Below are 25,084 nucleotides of genomic sequence, written 5' to 3' on the forward strand. Positions count from 1 at the left end.
GTTTGTCTGTCTGTCTGTCTGTTACTTCTTCACGCCCAAACCGCTGAATCAATTTTGCTGAATTTTAGTATGGAGATGCTTTGAATCCCAGGAAAGAACCTATTATTAGGATACTGTTTCACGCCGGTTTTCTGTGAGCCCATGGTATTTCTCCGGTCGAGCCGGCCCATTCGTGCCGAAGCATGACTCTACCACAGTGTACACGCACCTTACGTTTACGCAGCTGAGATTATTCCGTATGCAAATTAAGGGATGACAAAATATTATTGGCGTTTTACTCACTTTTCCAGCCCCAATTTGTGTTATTTGGAGTTCTTTTTCACCCGGGTTACCTCGTAATCGAATCACGATTCCTTTTTATAACCTCAGCGGGGCTAAAATGGTCACATTTAGCAATTCCTCTCAATCAATTCAGCAAATGAATTGTCAAAACCGTCAAACTGACAAATGTCAAATCAGTACAAAAATACAGAAATGAATTGCAAGCAGAGTTGCATTTTGCGATTTTAGAAAAACTAGAGATCGCCCAATGGTCGAAATTCGACCTTAGTTTCAACGACATTAAGACTACTACCTATATTTTATAAAAAAATATTGACTTTATCATATTTTTTTCAACTCTTGTCTCTGGGACTCGGCTGATCTCAGACTGGCCGTGTAATCATTGTCTAATAGTATATAAGATTCAATAAAAAAAAACTATAATCTATTTTCAATTTGTCACCTTGTTGTCAACAGACTTCAACCATAAATAAAAGAGTATAATTCGTATGTATAGGCTTGTCACTCAAAAATCTGTCATTTTTCCTAGTGTGTGTGTTGTAGTGTGTGTAATTTTTTATTTGTTAAAAAAATGTTTGATAAAAGCATAATTTCAAAATAATATTAGCTCGATCCACTCCTTCACCATATAAACTATAACTGTGCAAAATTTCATTCACCTACGTTTCCCCATTTTTCGTCAAAAGGGATACAAAGTTTTTGGCTCACGTATTAATATATATATAGATAGATGGTGGATAGATGAATCTTATTATGATTCATATCATGATTCTTCAAAGCGACCATTTTAGTCCCGCAGGACGATTGAAGATTAGAACGATTTTCGATCTACATTTTACCTGTGCTAAGCTTTATAGGTATTCAATGCATTTGTCCTGATTCAAAGTGATTCAATTTATTTTTATGGTACAAACTAGATGACGAAAATCCGTTGCACCTAAACTCTTTTATCGCGCGGGAACCGTAAATTTTTCCCAATTTCACGAGACGACTTATTCTCTGCAGAAAAGACCATTTCAAACACTAGCAAGGACACAACTGGTTTCGAATTTCTATCGGTTTCTAAGAAATGCCTTCGTTAGTTTCATGTCGATATTCATAGAGAATAGTAGTAGTAATGTGATACATTTCTGATTTCGTATTTGTTGTTATAGAAGCAACAGAAATACATTTGACGTGGGAGAGCCATGCTTCGGCACGAATGGGCTGGCTCGACCGGAGAAATACCACGTCCTCACAGAAAACCGGCGTGAAACAGCGCTTCCGCTGTGTTTCGCCGAGTGAGTGAGTTTACCGGAGGCCCAATCTCCTACCCTTTTCCCTTCCCTACCCTCCCCTATTTCCTTCCGTACCCTCCCCTATTCCCTTCTGTACCCTCCCCTATTCCCTTCCCTACCCTGCCCTATTACCCCTTAAAAGGCCGGCAACGCACCTGCAGCTTTTCTGATGCTGCAAGTGTCCATGGGCGACGGAAGTTGCTTTCCATCAGGTGACCCGTTAGCTCGTTTGCCCCCTTATTTCATAAAAAAAAAACATAATCTGTGAAAAATTTCAACTCTCTAGCTATTACCGTTCTTAAGTTACAGCCTGGAGACGGACAGACATCGAAGTCTTAGTAATAGGGTCTCGTTTTTAACCTTTAGGTACGGAACCCTAAAATGGGATCTTTGGTGGGCCAATCGCGAAGTTATAATACTTTAGGGTTTGTATGTGTCACATAAATAAACTTCATTGTAAATGTAGCAGCGCTGAAAGAGCAAACTTATATGGGAAAACACTGGAGCACTTGCCCATCACAAATCACCAAAAAAACTGTTGTTTCAGCGCTGCTACTTTTACAGTGAAATCTATACATATATCTATACATGCATGATCGTCCCCAGCATGGCTGAACGATCTAAGAGTGAACGACCTATACCTTATATAAATTAGAGCTAGGACTGATGATGATAAAAGTCATTAGTTCATTACACGTCCTAAATCCTAATCCCTCGCAGGCTATTGAGATCTCTCGACCCATATCTCACATAAAAAGCCCTTTTGACTCCCAACAATGCCTCCTTAGGGCCCTAATGACGTACCAATGTATTGCGCCCTGTATGTCACAGAAAATATATCAAGCCCTTATGGATACAATTAGAAATCTAGATCATAATATTATCTAATTTTTAACGACCTCTGTGGCTCAATTAGTTGAGTGTGTGGCAACTGGCAGCTCAAGCCGGGGGTCCCGGGTTCGAATCCCGCTGACGAAACAAATAGTTTTCAATGTTCCCGGGTCTGGATGTGTATTAAATATTATGTGTATGATACAATAAAAATCTTAAACATAGATTAGCTGAACTGATTTTGCTGAAAGGTATGCTTGGAGTCCCGAGAAAGGACATAGGCTACTTTTTAGGCCAGTAGAAACTTTGAGTCTGGGGAAAGTATCCTAAAAATGTACGGTTCCCACGCGATAAACGAAATACACTATGTGAATTTACGTTTAAACGTGTCCGACATCCGTGGGCCCTAAAATTTTAAAAGAGTTTAAAAGTTTTATCGCATTTTTAAATGGAGTTGCAACAATCTTCAATTTTCGGATAATTTTGTAAAAGTATTCCGAATTTAAAAGTACGCACCCAATTAAAAGTAAAAGTAAAGTTACGCAGAATAATTTATGTAACAGTTTCAACCCGTTTTAATTATTAATTAAATAAAAAAGAAATAACATTTCACCAGTGACAGCGCCCTGAGATGTAAAAGGCACAGGGCGCTTAGACAACCTGTTTGCGATCATTTTAGCAGCGAAGCTAAAAATCAAAATTATGGAATTTGATATACTGTCAAAAAAGAGATAATATTGCGTACAAGTTAATTGGCATATATCCATAAAATAATTCTTAAAAAAAATCATAATGTGATGTATTTTTACTTCTAGACGCCAAAAAAAACAACACGAAAAACCTTGTAATAGCTCATTACCCGATTATTCGCGGGGAGCATCGATATATTTGGTATTTCTGCGTGGACGAAAGTCGTAATTAATATTAGGTAAGATAAAGGCATAAGTAGTAAACATTTTCAAAGTAACTATTTGTGCCCTTGTCTTACGGGAATTGCGACATGTGATATATATTATACCGTATGGACTACAGCCTACATGGGATAATGGGAGTTGGGACATAATATTAGATATGGGGTTAATCATAATGTTCTCTAATTTGTCAGAATATATAAAGAATATGATAAGCCTAATCTAGTCATAAAATTAACGAAATTAGTCGTTATTTGTGGTCTAAATTGTAAACAGATTTCCTGTATAGTACACACACAGGTTACACGGTGATTCGAGGCGACAGCGGTCATTGACCTAATGTAAAAAAAAATCATCTGCATCGAACCATGTAACATTTATTACATACTCTGTCAGAACTGACGTACGTAGTAAATTGCTTCAAATCATAAATGGTTACAACTTGCAGTGCATTCTAAATGCTGGCGAGAGATATTCCGATGAATTTAAAATAGTATTTTTCTTTATAACTTTACAAGAGTTCAAATACAACACGATGCGAACATTTTGCACATCGCTTCTAGACAGGTCAATGACCGCTGCCTCGTCTCTCTATTTTTACTATACACCAACGACCTTAGTACTGCAGTTAAAAACTTTCTTTATTCATAAATACGACCGATTTGGTTGATTTAAATAAATAACGCATTACAAAATTCCTAATTCCATAGATTTCAAAGTTTTAGCCCATTATCAAAAGAAAGTGAGACCAAAACTGGTTTTGCTCTGGTTATATCATAAGAATGTTTAAGAAGAAAGTGATAATGACTTATTAAATATAATAAGTCAACTAATGAATATAAATAATGGATAACCTTATTTTAACTTTGACTTTTGATGTTTCTTTATGTCGTTGGAAATTTTGGCTCCCATCAATCCCCAAGCGGCACCCGGGTGCCGCTTAACAATTCAAAGTCTATTGTGTCTGTGATTCCCACGATCGAGGTATTAAAAAAGGGAATAAAACTTTTGTGAGAAATGTACATCTATTTTTCATCTCCGAAATAACGTATACGGCAGAACAGCAGTTGCCGGGTCAGCTAGTTGTATTTATATTGTACTAGATGACCCGGTTAACTTCGTATCACTTCCGTCCTAATATAAACCTTCCCTGGACTTCCACGTACCTCAAGACTAAACATAGAAAAATCGGTTCAGCCGTTCTCGAGTTTGAGAGAGACTAACTTTAGAATTCATTTTTAACCGACTTCCAAAAGAGAGAGGTTATACAGGGTGTAAAAAAAGTGATAATAAAAGATATAGCGTTCGCTGTGACAGTAGCAGCGCTTAAAGAGTAACTTTTTTATACTTTTGTATGGAAAAATTCATGACGCTCGGGCGCTTGGCCATACAAATCACAGAAAAAAATTTGCTCTTTCAGCGTTGCTACTTTCACTGTGAATTACTATGACTGAATAAGGAACACATACACACCCTAAAGTATTATCACTTAGTTTTGTTACACCCTGCATAAATATGTTCAGCTGTGGACATTTTTTATTTAAACATATACAGGGTGTAACAAAAATAAGTGATAATACTTTAGGGTGTGTACGTGTTCCTTTTTTCACTTTTGTATGGGGAAACTCGTGACGCTCGGACCCTTGCCCATACAAAAGTGAAAAAATTGTTTGGTCTTTCAGCGCTGCTACTTTCACAGTGAACTCTCTACAAGGAACACGTACACACCCTAAAGTATTATCACTTATTTTTGTTACACATGTAGATTAATATTTTGCGTAACACAATGTTTTCCGAAAGTGTTACATTACTCGCAAAGACTTCAGCGTAATAAGAGGAAAAAATCGCTATACATTTTAGTGAAACTTTCACTGAATCGACAGTTGCGTCATCGCAACGGATAGATGAATTCGACATGAGTGGTTTAGCCGTCAACATCAAGCTATTAAAATGATATAATGAAAGATAATGAGCGGAAAAAAATTTAACTAATATTCTTAAATGTTAGTATTTTGCATAAACGAGCTCTTGCCCGCGGCTTCGCCCGCATTAAGAAGTATTATTATATAGAAAACTTTCATCCCCTATTTTAACCCCTTGGGGTTGGAATATATCAAAATCCTTTCTTAGTGGATGCCTTCGTCATAACATTTACCTGCATGCAAAATTTCAGCCCGATCCGTCTAGTGGTTTGGGCTGTGCGTTGATAGATCACCATGTCACCTTTGAGTTTTATAATATATTATATAGATTTTAAAACTTTACAATCGCGAAAACGATTTGCAATTAAAAAAAATATGTACGCTATGTTGCTAAGTATAAGTACACAATAATGTACTTATAAAATTTTTGTATTGCCGTTCTTGAGCCTCTATTTGCGCAAAAAACGAACATTTATCAAAAATGTTAACTACTTTATCTATTAAGTATTTATTAATTCAATTTTTATAATGCGACGACCAGTCGTCACTTTCGAAAGAGATTTTCCATAAATAATATAAATTAGACCTTCCAAATGACATGTGCCATCCATCCATCCAACAAATGGCGAATATAATATAAAGCGGGGAGAAAGCGTAACAAACAAACAAACATTTAGGGTGTTCGTTGTCCAGTCGCGCACAACTCGGTCAGATGTCGCACTCCGTGGCCATGGGTGTGTGGTTATAGAATATGGGACGTCGTCGCCGCTTCGATAAATTGAAATAATATTGTTAATGCGAAAGTCTGTCTGTCTGGAAACTTCATTCTCAGACTATCAAAAGTATTGTTAGTAATGTAATAAGTGATTAAATTAAGAAATTAAAAAGAAAGCCCGCCAAACAACTTTAAATAGTTATGAAATAATATTTACTGCCTTTAAGTTCATATAATTTTGGTCCATAATTATTGTTGTCAAGGTGTGTCATAAAATCGGTCGACAAGTTTGGATGCTACGATGCCACAGACAGACAGACACACAGAGAGACAGACAGATAGACAATCAGACAAACACGTCAAACTTATAACACCTCTCTTTTTTGTCGGGGGTTAAAATTATCTATACATATAATAAAATTGGAGTGTCTGTTTGTAATATTAAAATAACCGTTTTTTACTGCATGCATATGAATATTTAGACGGTACTTACACCAAAATAACTATTTTTAGAATTTTTGTCTGTCTGTATGTCTGTCTGTTTGTTCCGGCTAATCTCCGAAATGGCTGGACCGATTTTGACGGGACTTTTATTGGCAGATAGCTGATGTAATAAGCTTGTATGAGGGAGAAGTGTTTCACACTTGCTATTGTCATCCAAATAATCGTGACTAAATTACAGTTCGACAAGGGCCAAGGCTTTATATTATGAACGTGGCGAGAAAAGGAACTAAACGCTTCTATCATACAAAAATTTATACGTGGGAGAGCCATGCCTCGGCACGAATGGGCCGGCTCGACCGGAGAAATATCACGTTCTCACAGAAAACCGGCGTGAAACAGCGCTTGCGCTGTGTTTCGCCGAGTGAGTGAGTTTACCGGAGGCCCAATCCCCTACTCTATTCCCTTCCATACCCTCCCCTATTCCCTTCCCTTCCCTACCCTCCCCTATTACCCTATTAAAAGGCCGGCAACGCACCTGCAGCTCTTCTGATGCTGCGAGTGTCCATGGGCGACGGAAGTTGCTTTCCATCAGGTGACCAGTTTGCTCGTTTGCCCCCTTATATCATAAAAAAAAAAACTAAATTTTATCATAATGGCAATAGAGTGTATGTGTAATATTCATTTTATTAACTGCAAAGCCGAAGCATGTAAAAAACTGCACGTCTTACAAGATGGCTGGACGTGTGGATGACATTGTCAAATTTTTAGTGCTATTCTGCATCTAGCGAAACAGCTGCCTCTCAAAATCACACCAAATATGATAAATGATAATATATACAGCTCGACAAGGCTTTATATGAACGTGGGTGACATTGACGTTAGCGCTGCTGGTCAAAAATAACGTTTTTTTTTTATGAAATAACGGGGCAAACGAGCAAACGGGTCACCTGATGGAAAGCAACTTCCGTCGCCCATGGACACTCGCAGCATCAGAAGAGTGTGCAAGTGCGTTGCCGGCCTTTTAAGAGGGAATAGGGTAATAGGGGAGGGTAGGGAAGGGAAGGGAAGGGAAAATTTGAGGGTAGGGAAGGGAATAGGGTAAGGGTTAGGGGATTGGGCCTCCGGTAAACTCACTCACTCGGCGAAACACAGCGCAAGCGCTGTTTCACGCTGGTTTTCTGTGAGAACGTGATATTTCTCCGGTCGAGCCAGCCCATTCGTGCCGAAGCATGGCTCTCCCACGTATAAATTTTTGTATGATAGAAGCGTTTAGTTCCTTTTCTCGCCACGTTCATAATATAAAGCCTTGGCCCTTGTCGAACTGTAATTTAGTCACGATTATTTGGATGACAATAGCAAGTGTGAAACACTTCTCCCTCATACAAGTGATATTTTCCAAGATGGCGTCAGTTCTGATTCTGATTACGCATCAAAACTTCTTTATATTCCTGACAGATGAACCTAACTTTAAGACGAAATAAAAGTTAATTAATTATAGCTAACGTTAATTGTGTCGTGACCATAAAGTTAATACACCTAGCGGAATAAAGAAACAAAGGCCTGAGCAAGAGAGAAGTCACTATCAGTAACACTGCATGGTAAAAAGAGACGTGTGTCGTCGTGACGTCCAGTCGGCACTTATCGGTACGTTGACAATTTTATCTCATAGGATTCATGTTCAATCATGTTTGTGTAAGTGTATACGTACACATATTTTTCACACAGATGTAAACCAATTTTGATTTCGTTTGACAGCTCGAGATTGTTGCTCTATTCCGCTAGGTATAGAGCAACACCTGTCACGTATCTTTATTTATAGTAAGTAAGTAATAAGTTATTTCTTTGTTCTTTCTTTTTTTCTGTCTATTATTTTTACTGTTGTAGCTGTTGTAGTCATAATTATTTATTGTTTATCCCTGCATGTTATGTTGTGAAGTCACTCTTTGGCTCCTGCAGAATACCAGTGCAGCAGGCTTGCTTGCTGCGTATAGCTGAGCTGGGGCCAATTTTTGACATCACATAACATATACCTATAATTATAATTGTACATAGCTTAAGTCCTTTTTACTTTTTATTTTCTATTCTGTATATGTTGTGTGTTGGAAAAAATAAACGTATTCTATTCTATTCTATTCAACATAATATGGACAAGACATTAATTTTGGCATACTTCGCGTGGCCGAAATTTATCTAAACAATAATATCTTTATGGGATTTTAAATGGCCATGTCGGCTTAATGTCAAAACAGTCATCAATAGGTTTAATAACAAAGAAATAGAAACTAAATGAAAGCAAACTGAGATGATGGCCGAACAAAAAATGTATCGTGCGTCCATCGAGCATACTGATGAACATTCCTTTACTTTCACTTACGTGAGGTAAATTACATTCCGCCATTTTGGATTTTTCGTTGCACCGATAAAAAGCTTTGAGAAGGTCAAAAGCGAAAAATTCGGCTGCGACATACGAGTATTTTTGGTTGGTTGGACTTGAAAAAGAAACGGATTTTTAAGTGAAAAATCCTTCCTTCTTAAATGGTTTTGAGTGTGCGTTAAAATGTCAAGACACGTGATCTGATCGAAAATTCGTAAGACGGAGGAATACTACTACTATTCCTCCGTCTTACGAATTCTCGATCGGCGCGGCCTAGGTGAGGAAGTAGATAATATCCCTTTCTCTTTATAACGCAACTGCTGGAGTGTAATTCATTGTTTCTTTGTTGTTGTTGTTGCAGTACAAAATTTGTGGTAAATCGAGATGTCCAATTTATTTAAAATCCTTTTTGGAACGGAATTCCTTATCGCGCGTTGCGAAAGGGGGCTAGACCGAAAAAGTTGTAACGACACTTTTTAATTAGTACATGCATGCAGAGGGCGTAGTAGATAGTTTTCATGTGCGTCAATTAGATGGCGTTTTTTGAGAATAAACAGCGATGCGTTGTTAGTATTCCTGGGCGTCAATAGATGGCATTTTTTAATATATTTTTTAAGTAAGTATTTATGTATTATACAGATTTTATGAACATAAGAAATAACTTCGTTCCATACGGGTGTCCCTTGACACCTCTCAAGTATTTTTTCATACACTTAGTTTGAATCTAGACCTAATCAATTAATGTACAATTGTAATATAATTAATTTTTGCCATTGAAAGCCATTGAAAAGATCAAAATAGTTCAAAATGAAATAGACGTAAGGTGAACGAACTTTATTTTTATAACCTTGCCTTGACACAGAGTTGTCAGCGCTGACAGTGACTTTGAGATTATGTAACCATTATAAATCTATTATCTAAGTGTGGTTTTGCTTACATAACCCACTTAGCAACCATAGATTTATAAGTTTCTATTTCATTACTATAATAATTGATAACTATAGGTCTACCAGAATCTGATGGCAAAAAGTGAGAAAAGAAATGGACTCTAGAAATACCGGGGTAATTGGAATAAAATATTTTGATCCTTTTTTTTTCCTTATAGCGGCTGATTATGTTTGTGAAACATGCAAATATAAAAATGTATACAATGATCAAGGATATTTTTTGAAAATCTGCCATCAAAATTTGCCTGGTAGACCTATAACATATCTTTTATTATTTGAATTTTTTAACATATTTTAGAAAAAAAAATGTCAAACTTTCCACACAATGAAATATTCAGAAATAAAAAACTCATTTTGTTTACAAATAACTTGAAGTTAGTGTCTGACCTCACGATTTCAAGTGAAAAAGATGGTAATGATTTTGGCAGTCACGTCTTCGTAGCGGCTAAACTACTGGTCTAATTTTGACAAAATATGAGATGGTTATTAATGATGATGCTGGGGGTGAAAAAGGCATTTTATTCAAAATTTTGTATTTTCATAGATGACCTTTTTATTACTTGTTACTAATGTGTATTCTTTCAAGTTTATCAAAATTGACACCATAACACAGCTGAAAAACCTCTATATTAGGCATTTCAGTTTCAATTATTTTTATTTTTTTACATTCCCGGTTTGTAGTTTTTTTTTTTAAATTGTTACTTGTTAGTTATTTTTCCAAAATCTTTATCAACATTAAGTAATTAACATCGGTCGCTAAAATAACCTTTGTCACTAAACGCATTTATTTTTCCTTATTAAGTTTTTTTTTACACTCTTGTGTTGTTTTTTTTTTTACTTGTTACTTGTTGTTAAAGTTTATTCATCCAAGATATTTATCAACTTTAATGCCGCTAAAATAACCTTTTGTCACTTCATTTCTTAAACACTTTCTAAGTTAATTCAGTTAACAAATAGACATGACACCCGACACGGGAGAGAGTGTAAACAGACTCTCATTTGCATAGAAAGTCATAAAATACCGCGACTTCGTGATTTTTACAAAAAATGTCAAAAAAATGTAAATTTTTTGGTTGAGGTCAAAATTTTTACTTTGCTTGACCCTAAGCAGCATAAAGTGTCTTTTTTTTATGTATCGGTAAAGGCATAAAATATGGAAAGTATACCTACATAACGATAACGCTGTGGACTGGTCTAATACGAAACTTGTACTTCATATTAATAATGACTATTATTATTTTTGTCTGACAAGACTACCCATTACTCCAGATATTTTTTTGATTGATCGAAGTTTTGATTTTGCTTAGATAAGTAATTCTAATTAATTGTAATATAACTAAATCTAATAATACAGAAAGTTTAATCTTAAGCTTGTCACACACAGAGCAGGTAAAGATGTATATTATAGCACGATACATCTCGATATATAAGCTATAATGTATATTTTTACATCTTCGTATCTTAAGATACCGAGCTATATGAAAATATACATTTATATTTTGATACATCTAAATACATCTCAATATATTTCTGTATATTACGATACATCTCTTCTCTTCATAGGGTGTTAAAAAATTTCTGTGATTATATTATATGTGTATGATAGACAGATACACACAGTGTTGCCACTTGCCACCTTAGCACAGCACTTCACAGCAGGTACTGCAGGCAGTCTGTTTCCCAGAGCCTATATTTTCAATCAAATATCTTCAATCCACATCGTTCTGTTTTTGGCACAATATGTAACGTCAATGCGCGCATCAAAATTACAATCCGAATCATCTTCTGATGAACTATCTATTGAATTTAATAGCAAGTAACTCGAAAGGCCATAGTATTACAACATTAAAAATAAAAACAGCCTGTATAACACTTTAGCAGCTGAATGTGCGTCGAGCGCATACCATTGAAATGTAGGGAAAGATACATTACATTACCTGTTGTGTGTGTGATACATTAATATAATGTAAAGATATACATCCCGGGATGTTTGTAGTAATGTAGTAATGTAGGGAAAGATACATTACAATACCTGTTGTGTGTGTGATACATTAATATAATGTAAAGATATACATTAATATACATTACCTGCTCTGTCTGTGACGAGCTTTACGTAAAGTGTAAAGAATTAATGCAGACGAACATAGAACCTCCTCCTTTTTGGAAGTCGGATAAAAATGGACTCTATTAGTGTCGTTAAAAACTTGTCTCGAGGAACAGCTGAATCGGTTTGGCTAATTTTAGTTTTTAAATAATCGTGGATGTCCTGGAAAAGTTTTTAAGTGACATGAATTTCGCCGGGACATATTCTAGTTAAATATATGAAAAAATTGCAATAAAATAAACTGTAGCAATCCTGAAAAAATATATAGGTCAAAGGGAAAATCAACCTATTTTTAATTATTAATCCCATTGTCATTATTTTTAAGGGACAACAGAATTCCGTTATATCGTAAAACAAAACTCTTTTGTTGTCCCTTTGCGAGGTATTATTATCGTACCTTTTAACTAATTATACACGGAAACACGGAGTCTCATATTTTCCCTCTAGGGAGGTACCGGTGTAACAATTTTAATTGTACGGGATAAAAAAATATTTATTAATTATTTCAAAGTAGGAACAGCAATTATAGCTTGAAAAGGCACACTTCCCAAGTACAGATACGTTGAATTAATATTTTATAGCATAAATAAGTTTTTTTTAGAACATTGCCATTTTTTAATGTCAACCTTACTAGATGACCCGGTGAACTTTGTAGCACTTCCCTCCGGCAGGGCTAAAATGGTCACATTAAGCAATTCCTCTCAATCAATTCAGCAAATGAATTGTCAAAACTGTCAAACTGACGAATGTCAAATTAGTACGAATTACTTGACATGAATTGCAAGCAATATACGATTTAAAAAAATTAATCATATTATGATTCATAATATGATATTATTTATGAACCTCCACGTTCTCACTCAATTGGACTTCCACGTCGAATATTTAAAATTTCTCAAATCGCTCCAGCCGTCTTTAGCGAGAGTATGTAACAAATTTATTTTTTTATTTTATTTATCGATCGCTCATTCCTTTTAAACAAAAATTCCTCTGTCGACTGTCCCACTAGAAAATATTAATTGACTAAATGTTTTCCGGTTAATAAATTCATATAAAAATCTCCATCAACATCGACCCTGAATGGCAAAGTCGCCCTAACGAATACCTACCGAAGTGGGCTAATTTGGCCACGCTTTTGACATGCCAAGTCGTGCGTCTCTAATAATCGTGTGACTTTAATTACACCTTAACATACTAATTAGTAAAATTAACATCGGAAACGGAAAGTCCGTGTCATCGTGACATTAGCATTGAACTGGACTCCTTTAGTAAATACACCTCAAGTGACAAGATGTCGCGATTTTAAGATGACCTCTGTCATGATGTTGGCTATCATTAATTTCCAAATGTTACTTTTTTATTATTATTAAATAAGGGGGCAAACGAGCAAACGGGTCACCTGATGGAAAGCAACTTCCGTCGCCCATGGACACTCGCAGCATCAGGAGAGCTGCAGGTGCGTTGCCGACCTTTCAAGAGGGAATAGGGTAATAGGGGAGGGTAGGGATGGGAAGGGAAGAGAATAGGGTAGGAAGGGATAGGGGATTGGGCCTCCGGTAAACTCACTCACTCGGCGAAACACAGCGCAAGCGCTGTTTCACGCCGGTTTTCTGTGAGAACGTGGTATTTCTTCGGTCGAGCCGTCCCATTCGTGTCGAAGCATGGCTCTCCCACGTACTTTTTCTACAGATCTACAAGTTGGCGCGTTTGGTATACGCATTGTCACACATTACTCCAATTGACATTATTGAGAAACTATAATGTGACTAACACATGCTTTGCGGCTTTTGTTTTGTTGAAACTGTCTTAGAAAGACATGGTATGCTTTATTAATCTATGATGGCCGATATTTGCAAAAACAGCATGGCGCCATGCGTGTTTAAAAAATATTAAAAATCATTGTATTTTGCCACCATTGCATATTAAGTTCGGCGTACAAAAATACAATCTGGCACAAAATCTAGATCACACTAAACATATTTAAAACGAGCTATCGCCCGCGGCTTCGCTCGCGTTAAGAAAAGAAGTATTATTATATACAAACTTTCATCCCCTATTTTAACCCTTTGGGGTTGGAATTTATCAAAATCCTTTCAAGCGGATGCCTTCGTCATAACATCTACCTGCGTGCAAAATTTCAGCCCGATCCGTCCAGTGGTTGGGCTGTGCGTTGATAGGTCACCATGTCAGTCAGTCACCTTTGAGTTTTATATATACAGATTAAATTTATTTTAAATACTTATTTGAATTTGTATATTTCCAAAGCCTACAATATCCTCCTTACATCGTTTATTCGCTTAGAAAGTCTCGCTCATATAGTTTACATAAATTTGCACATGGTCTCCTTTTATTTGAGGCACAAGGTGCAAGCGATAGCGGTTTCATTTTTGTGGCCCCTTCTTTAACCCCGGGGTAAAAATTAGAGTTGGATTCAATTTTTTGGCCCATAGGCCATACCTCAACCCCCGCCGTAAAAATTAGAGTCGGATTCAATTTTTTGGCCCATCGTTTTATTCCTGACTAAAATGGGTTAATTTTAATTGCTCTTTTCTTATGACAATAATCTAAATGAGTAGACTGAACTTTTTTCTTCTTCTATAGTTTAGGAAATTATCCATCTCTCTAAAGTATCAAACTAGGAACTAAATTCATTGAATTACTTTACTATTCAAGTATTTTCAAAGAATCGACAAACATAATAATAAATTATTTTTTATATAGCATATATAAGAGAAAAGGTTATAATATTATACTTTACGAACATAAACACTTCCTGTTACAATTTTCTTTATATATTTAAATTATATTTGCATACAATTAAAATTTCGTTTCGTTTATTTATTCATCAATTATAATATTCGGTTTCGGTCATCGGTGTCATTAGCATTTTATTCTGGTGACATTTTTATTTAAATTTATTAACATACAAATTAGTAAAATATAGTTGACATAGGTACAATAAATTGATATACAATTAGCATACTAATTTGTTCGTCTGTATGTCACGTTTTGGCACACATAAAACGCGAAAAGAAATTTGTTTTTTTTTTTAATGAAATTAAGGGGGCAAACGAGCAAACGGGTCACCTGATGGAAAGCAACTTCCGTCGCCCATGAACACAGGCAACATCAGAAGAGCTGCAGGTGCGTTGCCGGCCGCCTCCCCATATAGGCGAACACGTTAGCCAACGCGTTCGCAGACGCGTTGGCAGTGCGTTTGCAACGACGTTTGTGAGTAATCCACACATAGGAAGGTCGCTCAGTATACTTTGGATCGCGCCAATGTGCGGACGGATTCAAAATGGATGTTGAGTCGCTAACAGCTGCAGCTGTATATTTATTCACAGCTTATAATTACTTTGTAAATGTGGACAAAAAAAAGTTTTTAAAGGGTATTCTCGAAGTAAATAAATAAAAGGCGAGAAAACGTAACAAACAAAGAAATAAACTCACTTTTACATAATATTTTATAATATTAAAATAATAAGAGTAATTATTTTATTACCTACTTATTATTTATTAAATTATTACACATAAAAATTATTACATATTATTATAATTATCATAACTATAACTCCGGGCGAACTGATCGCGCGGCCTATGTGTGGATGAAGCACGAAGCTTGCGACAAATGTCCTTTGATCTTTGCCGACATTTCCGACCCGCGCGGCAAGCTCGCAGACGCGTCGGCCAACGTCTAATGCCGGCACTCGACATAGGCGAACGCGTTGGCAGACGCGTTGGCCAATTGGAATTGGGCCTCCGCCCTCCTGTAAACTCACTCACTTGGTGAAATACAGCGCAAGCGCTGTTTCACGCCGGTTTTCTGTGAGCCCGTGGTATTTTTCCGGTCTAGCCGGCCCATTCGTGCCGAAGCATGTCTCTACCACTAAAAAAATTTCGCGCAGGTACCGTACAATTTTCTAAGTATCTTCGTACCACTAAAAATCGGTTAAGCGGTTTAAACGTAAAAAATCAACAAATAGACAACAAAAATAATTTTGCATTTATTATGTTAGTAGGTAAAGAATAAAGATGTTCTTTTGTATTAAATCTTAGCCTTTATTTTGTTCTACCTTAAAAAAAGTAATAGTAGTTAGAACGCTATCGCTAGTATTATTTCGTCACTTTCTTCTATTTGCCTATAACCCCAGTTTTCCATTTCCCCACAGACATGACACGACTATTCACTTTTTATCGACACATTTCTTAGAGTGGCTTTCCCACATAAATATATATCATCACTATATCATTATATTACGTATAACAGTAAAAAAATTCCATCCACTAGTGTTGTAGACAAATATCAATAAATAAAAAAAAAATAAAAAAAAAATTAGTGAAAGTTGCTTTTTGAAATGTCATTTCAATTTATTGGAAGGTCTTCATAGTCGTTAGTACTATGGAAAGAAAATTATTGTTGTTTAGAAGCCTGTAAAGAATCAAAAGTGACGAAAAAAAAATGAACTCCTTTAAAGGTAGCGGTGTGTACCATTGTATAATGTATTCATAATAATAATTAATATAATATTATATACTGTGTTAGCGTAAACACCGTTATCCTTGAAACCAATAAATGAGCCCGACAAAATGAACAACTTTTTCTATGAGAACAATGCTGGGAAAGGGAACTCAAAAAAATACCGTCTTCATATCCATACGGATACCCGGATCGGCAATTTGTATGGGTATCAAGACGGTTTTTTTGAGTTCCCAACATCTTGTATAATCATGGATCGTAATAACTATGAGTTTAAAAATAGGACTACAAAATCTCATTTATTTCAGTCAGATGGTGTCGCAAAAGTTAATCGGTACGTAGCTGTACAAAATATGTCACAACTAAAAATTAGAAAGTCCTAACATTTATTTGAGTGAACTATTTCACTGTCAATATGCGACCAAACTGCAGTTCCCATCACTATTGACTCAGGCGAACAAACTATTGGTCGATTAACAATGCTGAGAACAAATAATCTTCCGGGATCTAATAGTGATATTGTTTCAGATTTCCTCTTCAACGACGACACATTCGAAGACTTTCCGACGCAGTGAAATCGTGGTGATGAGAGTGGAACACAAAATATGGATAACTGTAGGCAGAATTGCCAAAAATGGAGGATCCCAGAGAGAATTATAGTCGTCCTACTCCTCATGGCGACGGTGAAATGCGACGTCAACAAAGACGAGTCAAACTTTAGAGAAACCAAAAATGTAGATAATATTAGATGCCATAACTGTGAATATAATATTGTAGATAATGTTATAAATTCTATAAACGCGCTCTCAGATAGTAATACTACAGAGAAACTGCAGAGGGTATTCGAAAAAACGCTAGACGAGGTCCTGAGTAAGGATAAGTACGTGATCTTTGATGGAGTCGAAATTAAGAGTGTAAATACGAGTCTGACGAAGGATAAAGGAAGAGCGTTGTTTAGTTCGTACACGTATGAATACAGACTGCTTCAGAAAATCAAGAATTTTATGAATACTCACGTCTTGTCTATCAATTTGCCGAAAGCGACGGAGCTCTTCAAATTCCGATGTAAGTATGTCTTGTTTTTCTAAATTAAATTATACGGGTTGAAATAGGGGTAGAAACACTGGAGATTGAAACGGATTTTGCTAAATCATCAATCAGCATTAATTTGAGGCTCTTTTCTTTAAATTTCTATTTCCATTTAGGATTTTGATAATGTGCACTTTATTTGCATTATTTTTCGCAGCTTAAGCTGCGGGAACTTAAATTGCGAAAAATACCGTATATGGTATACGAGCTTTTGCCCGTGGCTTCGCTCGCGTTAGCAAGTATTATTATACAAACTTCCATCCTCTATTTTGACCCATTGGGGGTAGAATTGATCAAAATCCTTTTTTAGCGGAGCCTACGTCATAACATCTACCTACATGCCAAATTTCAGCCCGATCCATCCAGTGGTTTTGGCTGTGCGTTGATAGATCACCATGTCAGTCAGTCACCTTTGAGTTTAATATATATAGATATTTTAAGCCTCTGCTTACTAAAACTTTTACTTTTTCCAGCATCGGACTTCTATTTCTTGGCCCCTGCTTATTTTTTTTCTCAATTTCCAGCGTTTGGCCTCAAGAAGTTCTTCTGGCCTCTGCTGATCGGGTTCCAAGTGTTCAAGAGTATACTCCTGGCGATGTTCCTGCCCAGCATACTGGGGAGCTTCGGCAAGATCTTGGGAAAGGGTAAGCGGAAACTTTACTAATTAAGGCCAAATAAACAGGGCGAGCGAAGCGAGCCTTAGTACCTATATCCCACAAGTCACAACTTGTACAATAAGTGGTACACTTTACAAAAAAACTATCACGCCTATTGATTTGTACTTTAACGTAGTAATTTTTTATTTATATGTAGATGTGTTATCATCAGTCAGTCATGGTGTGAGTTGTGTCGACGCGAGCCCTCACAAAGCTCCGCTTTTAGCTAGTATTTCATTATGCGGCCTCATTGGCCCATGATTTAGGCCTCTTTTCAATCATTATACGGCCTTTCCACATTGGCCCATGGTCTAAAATCTAAACGAAAAACCCCCTTAATAATAAACGCTGTATAAGCTTTGAATAGTTATACAGTGTTTTGTCTTCTTCAATCCAATTAAAAATGTCACTTGCGTGACAGGAACAAACACTGTATAACTATTCAAAGCTTATACAACGTTTATTAGTAAGGGGAAAAGTGTATAACGTGAGTAAACAGATATAATGGCTAACTTTTTTTAGTTTTTCATGATAATATGCCTTATTGTAATAGTCTTAGAGCCACACCCAGAATCATTATTTTTATGATCACTTAACAATATTGTAACGTGCTAGGGTTCGAAGAATTCGGAGAGAAAGACCTGGTGACTCTCTTGAAGACTTTATTCACTATGTCTAGGTCACACAAGCACACACTAGGTCACAACACTTAGCACTAAGTCCAAACACTAATCACTAGGTCCAATTACTAAGCACTATCACTGTCCTAGGTTACGACCTAGTCGCAGGTTTCACTGGTTCACTCACTATTGATCACTTGTTGTCACTCCGAAATCGCCTTGATGATAGCTCGAAACGAACTGAATTCCGGGCCGTCTACCTGCGGTTTTTTATATGGCGAGACGAATTCCAGAAAGATCCCGATTCACGTAAACAAGTGGAACATTCTTGGAGGCTCGAGCATGTACCACCTAGCGCCATCTAGTTTCGAGTAGGGGATTTATGTGTAGTGTGTCCCCTGATCGGTTTCGCTGGTTTGCCGCTAGATTGCACTACATGTCCGTATACCGTGTACCATAACAATATTTTAATGATCACTTATTCAACGAAAAGTTTGACAGAAAATGTTTTGAGTCAAAATCTAAATTAAATTCAATTTATTAAAATATGTCTCTGAGTGTGACAATCAGTCTTAAATAGATATAACGGTTAACGTATTTGAGTGCTTTTACCTACGAATAATAAAAACAAAGGAAAAGTAACTCCGTCGAAAAACATGCTCCACAATACTTGTCAAAAAAGTGTACCTTAGGTACACATTTCAATACATTTGCAATATTTAGGTGACCTTGAGCGGTACTAGGCTGACGTTACATGACAGATCAAAAGGAACCAAATTAAAAACGGTAATAGTATGGGAGTTACGATTCCTTAGTTTTTTGTGTTTTTATTATTCGTAGGCTTTTACTATATTATTTTCCCTAAGATGGTTTTCAAAATGTCAAGATACAAATACAAAGTACTGACTGTCAAAATGAATTTAACGCCTTCTTAAGCAGACGTGATCAGTAGCGGTAGCACGGTGACCAGCGGAAATGCGAAAGTATGGACAAACTGTGGAAATAAACCTAAGGTGCCGTTCCGATCTTTTTTCGTTCCGAAAAATTCAATTAAAATGCCACTTTATGACACACTATAGTATATGTCATAATGTAGGATATTATTTGAATTTTTAGAACTATAGTCTGTCATAAAGTGGCTTTTTAATTGAATTATTCGGAACTAAAAAAGATCAGAACGGCACCTTAAATTTATCTCCACAGTTTGTGATTATAGTCTGTCATAAAGTGGCATTTTAATTGAATTTTTCGGAACGAAAAAAGATCGGAACGACACCTTAGGTTTATTTCCACAGTTTGTCCATACTTTCGCATTTCCGCTGGTCGTCGTGCTAGCACTACAGGTGAATACTTCACCTTTTCTTAAGTACATCAGAGTACAAGCAGACAGCGGTTACGATTGGGCGGAGCGAGAACATGGTACAGCAAGTTAGGATATTTGGATGTGGCATATTTAAATACTAGATAAGATTTAATTTTATTTCTTTTTTAATGAAATAAGGGGGCAAATGAGCAAACGGGTCACCTGATGGAAAGCAACTTCCGTCGCCCATGGACACTCGCAGCATCAGAAAAGCTGCAGGTGCGTTGCCAGCCTTTTAAGAGGGAATAGGGCAATAGGGGAGGGTAGGGATGAGAAGGGAAGGGAATAGGGGAGGGTAGGGATGGGAAGGGAATAGGGGAGGGTAGGGAAGGGAATAGGATAGGGGACTGGGCCTCCAGTAAACTCACTCACACGGCGAAACACAGCGCAAGCGCTGTTTCACGCCGGTTTTCTGTGAGAACGTGGTATTTCTCTTGTCGAGCTGGCCAATTCGTGCCGAAGCACGATTACAATATTTACATACAAAATTGTAATCGTTCATATTTTTTGGTTAGTATGTAAATATTTTGCAGTGAATCTCTGTACAGGAACCTAGATAATTACAATCATATGCTGAATAATAACTCAAATATGGTAATTATTCTCGTATGGGAAATGATCTTGGTATTACGTTTGTATGAGGATTGCGATGGCACCTGGACTCTTAAATTTTTGTCTATTCTTCTGTACACTAGCTTTTTAACGAGAGTTGGTAAACATAATTCAATAACCGTACACATAACATAATATGTGGCTTGCTAATTTGAATACAGAGACAAAACCGCGCTGTCATAAAACACGTTTTCAAGAATTTATTAATCTGTTTGCACTTCTTCGGAGCATTTCGAAATTCTTTCTCCGGTCTGTTTGGCAAAAAACAGTTTGAATGTCATATTAATGGTGTTTTGGCTAATTTTCATCCATTCCTTAGCATTTTAATGTTCGAATTCTCGTTTCTTTTAATTAGAACTATTTTTGGATTTTCTTGACCTGCATCAGAGTTTTTTATAATTTGAAAGTCTATGAAGATTGAGCAATAAAATGTTAGATGTTTCTTATTAACGAATCGATCTTATTGTAATAATTTAGTGTGATAGTAGTTAAGGGATGTATAAGTAATTATTTATTTACCGTTTGGCTATTCGAACTTACCAAACCAACTAGTTGAGTCTTTCGTCCCGTAAGAGGACGAAAGACTCAACTATTTAAAAAATATTTATGGAAATAATATTATATTGCGAAATATTTTAAATGGCACAACAACATTTGCCGGAACAGCTAGTTTATATATTTTAACTATAATGTGCTTCGAAATTTCTTTGAAATAATGATTTGATTGATTGATTGACCCTTCCAGGTCTATCCCAGCTCTCCGCAGCGTCCAGCCAGGCCAGCTATCCTCCAGCCAACGGTGAAGACCCCACATCCTACGACAATAACAAAGACTTCATGGGATACGAGACGAACCAGGCCGAGTCATACCTCTACCAGGATGGGAATAATTATGAAGGCGATGGGAATGATTTATCCAGCTTGGATATTACCAGGTTAGCTAACGCACTTTAATCACTACTTAATCTTAATTTAATGGAGATTTTGTCATTAAGTTTACATGTTCTGTCACTTTTCGTCGTGACTCGTGCCAAGCAGCTTTCAATGACACGAAATAAAAAAACCCTCATTCTTGTAACTCCTTAAGGTAAGTTGGTGCAACCCACTCTTAACTGAACGTTTGCACCTCCACTCTGACGCTGGCAACTCCTAAACGGGGAGGCATACGCCAAAAGAAGAAGAACACGATTTTGATTAAGGTTCACTCGGCGTAACTGAGCGGTAGCGGTCATTGACTCTCTGTCAAAAACTTGTCAATGTTCGATTAATCGATTTCGATGTTACAACACTACTCTCCAACCGTCTTACGGTTTTTCGATCAGCACGAGAATCTGACGCGAGTTTCACAGTTTTTACTCATCCCACAAAAGTGCTCAACGCCGCTAAAGAAGTTTTCACTTTAATATAATATTCAGAAAAAAGACATGCAAATACTGACTTTTAATAACCAAGCAATTTTCAATACCCTCCAAAAGAATTATAATTTATTGAAAAAGTGGTTTACTTAATTATCAATATTCTAATATCCATGTTTCGTAGCTCTTCATCTCATTTTGTACCAATGAATACGTGCTCTCAGAATACAAGCTTATGGTAGGGGTGCCGAACCTTGGGCACGAATTTTTGCAAACAAAGAAACCTAGGAGATGTGTGAAAAAAAAACATCAGAAGCAGTGAAAAGGGTTTTCTTTGCGATAGAAAAAAAGGGGGATATTACTTACCTTGCCCTCGCTAGCGGTTTACTCTCCCTCCGGCTTGCGAATTTTTGATTTGGTTACTAATTGTCAAGACACGAATTTAAAATTTTTAACCCATTCAGTAGTGTCCAATGCCACAAAATAATTATTATATTTTACTTCAAAAATTCTACAGCTAATACGCTTACAAACCAAGTATCTATATAATTTTTCAGCCGTTTCGTGAGCCATTGAAACAAAAAAAAACTAAGTACTCACATGCGGTTTTGCTCGATAATTTTATTCTAAATCGAGTAAAAATTACTGTGTGGACCGCAAAACTCACAGCTCGAAGGCTCGCATCGAGCCGCTCGTAGGGTCGCGTCGAGCCGGCTCGATGGAATCAAATATATCGATTTAGAATAAAACTATCGAGCAATGCTGAATGTGTGGATGAAATCCCGAGCCGCGGGTTTTGCTCGACGTTATTGCTCGATCGAGCAAAACCGTATGTGAGTACTTAGCATTATACTATACTTTGAACTTATATAATAAACTATTAACTTATTAGGAAGTAAGAATCTACTTTTTTAAGTTACAATAGATTACGAGTACTGTTTATCATTTAGTTGAACGATGAACATTTAAAGGTAATTATTGGTTATTTATGTAGGAAATCACGCGTATACCAATGTTACATGCAATTATTTTTGCACTTATTAAATGAATGCAACTTGTTTAAATTTTAAATAAGCTAAAGCAATCATTTTTATAACACGCCCCTAAACCTAAAGAATATTTTTTTTATTTGCGAGGTTGGATTGAGATGAAAATATCTTTACTTTGAGTAAAACAATTAATTTTCCGCCTGTCGTTTTTAGGTAAGCTATGGATCATGTAGATTATTTAGATTTTAGATAATCACCTAACACAACGATGTAAACTATAGATCATACTGTATACATAAAATATTTATGTAGTTAATATTTGACACCTTTAATTTTATGCCTTTGCCCAGGAGCGGGACAGCATAGGGTCTTTAAAAAAATTAAATACTTATTTTATTTTACGAAAAATGTTGTGCGCCCCTGCCGTACAAGGTTTCGGCGCATTTGTGTAATGAAGTATTCTTCAGCAAGAATCATTGTTACACGGGAGTTTGTTCTGCCGGATCCCGGGGTTAATTAGCGTTATAAAAACTGGGGTGAAATGAGGAAAACTTGGAAGAGGCAGTGATTTTTAGATCTTTACCGCAAACCGAAACCGACAAAAATTAATAAAATGCCACTGTATGACAAAGGATGTTGGTTTTATTTTCTACTACAGACATAGATTAAGATAGATACCGCATGTCTCTCCATTTGTATGAAAACGAGTGTGCCACTTTTTTCCTACTTACTGTGACGTACCGATGATAAGAAACGTGTCCATTATCTAGGCCAACGTTTCTTTCTACAGCTCAAGACGGCACAATTAGGCATTTAGGCATTTTTAAAATTCCGATTGACGTCCGATTCCGATAGCAGACTAAAGAACAGACTTTCGAAAGACGAGCATTGCTCGTCGTTTGGGAACGCGACATGGCACGCGAAGTACATACACATGCGGTATCTATTTTGATTTATGTCTGTGTTTTCTACCGACATTGGTCTACGATCCATGCCGCTGCTGCATTGTGCTGTAGAGCAAAGTGAAACCTATAGCCTGTGTCATAAAGTGGCATTATATTTGAATTTTTCGCGGTCGCTAGCCGCGTTGATCGGAGCGGTAGCAGCCGCAATTCTTCAAAAGAAGTCGATTAAAAAAGGAAGGTGCCATGTTCAGCTGTACATTGTTTGTATGTTCAACAATTACTCCGCCGTTCGTGGTCCAATTTTCAAAATTATTTTTTGTTGTATAGAGAATACCCCAAATTTGGTGCCATGTTCATAAAGAAAGTGAATTATAGATAGGATCTATGAGTAATCAAGAGAACTTAAATTGAAAAAGATAGTGCGCTGTGAATTGTGATAGTCGAATATTAGACAAACTCTCAAAAGATAATACCGTAAAAACAATATTATTTGATAATTTTTAGACTATTTTTGTTACCTTAGAAGTCGGTTAAAATTTCTTGCTTCAAATAATAGATTTCAAAATCTTAATTTTTTTGGGTATATTGTATAATATCTTTCTTTATTCTCTCTATTTGCCGACTGCCAAGGCGTTTTATGTGTGGAAATTTTATTTTTTGACCCCCCAACTGTATGTACGTATAATTATACGTTTGTCATATCGCTTCAAATAACAAAGAAACTCCATATTAATGCTTTTCAACCTGTGAGTCGCGACCCCCTGGAGGGTCGCGAAGCATCTATAAGTCGCCAGAGGTCGGAAGAACTATTACAGGTTTTTTGCTGAAATAGTATCAATACAATAAAATATATTCAAAAAGTTAATGAAATTAACGACGTCCTCTGTGGCTCAGTTGATGGGCTGTTGGTAGCTCAAGCCGGGGGTCGCGGGTGCGAATCCCGCCGAGGGAACAAAAAGTTTCCAAGGGTCATGGATGTGTGTTAAATATTTGTATCATGCAATGAAAATCTTGTAGGCGTAGGGATGTGACGACCCCACCGCCCGCCTGATGTAGTTCTGTCTCACAATAATTAGTGTGGGATAGATCTAACATCAAGCGCAGTTAGTCAACCGAAGGATGGCGGTAAAACCATCAACGATAGGGTCAGTGAAGAAATCCATGGTCATCAATGGGCTGCAGCATTGATGGTTTGATTCATTGGCCCC

At 36.6% G+C, this 25,084-nt stretch overlaps 1 protein-coding gene across 1 annotated transcript in view; it reads left to right on the forward strand.

Moving 5' to 3' along the window:
* Positions 1–25,084, forward strand: part of LOC121737785 — a 58,998-nt gene that overhangs the window by 16,684 nt on the left and 17,230 nt on the right. The window contains exons 2-4 of the mRNA XM_042129484.1: positions 16,816–17,352; positions 17,901–18,020; positions 21,373–21,562. Coding sequence (XP_041985418.1) covers positions 16,893–17,352; positions 17,901–18,020; positions 21,373–21,562 — 770 coding nt within the window. The 5' untranslated portion in view covers positions 16,816–16,892. The remainder of the gene's footprint in view (positions 1–16,815; positions 17,353–17,900; positions 18,021–21,372; positions 21,563–25,084) is intronic.

Source organism: Aricia agestis, chromosome 21 (genome assembly GCF_905147365.1).
Source record: "Aricia agestis chromosome 21, ilAriAges1.1, whole genome shotgun sequence".
Lineage (NCBI taxonomy): Eukaryota > Metazoa > Arthropoda > Insecta > Lepidoptera > Lycaenidae > Aricia > Aricia agestis.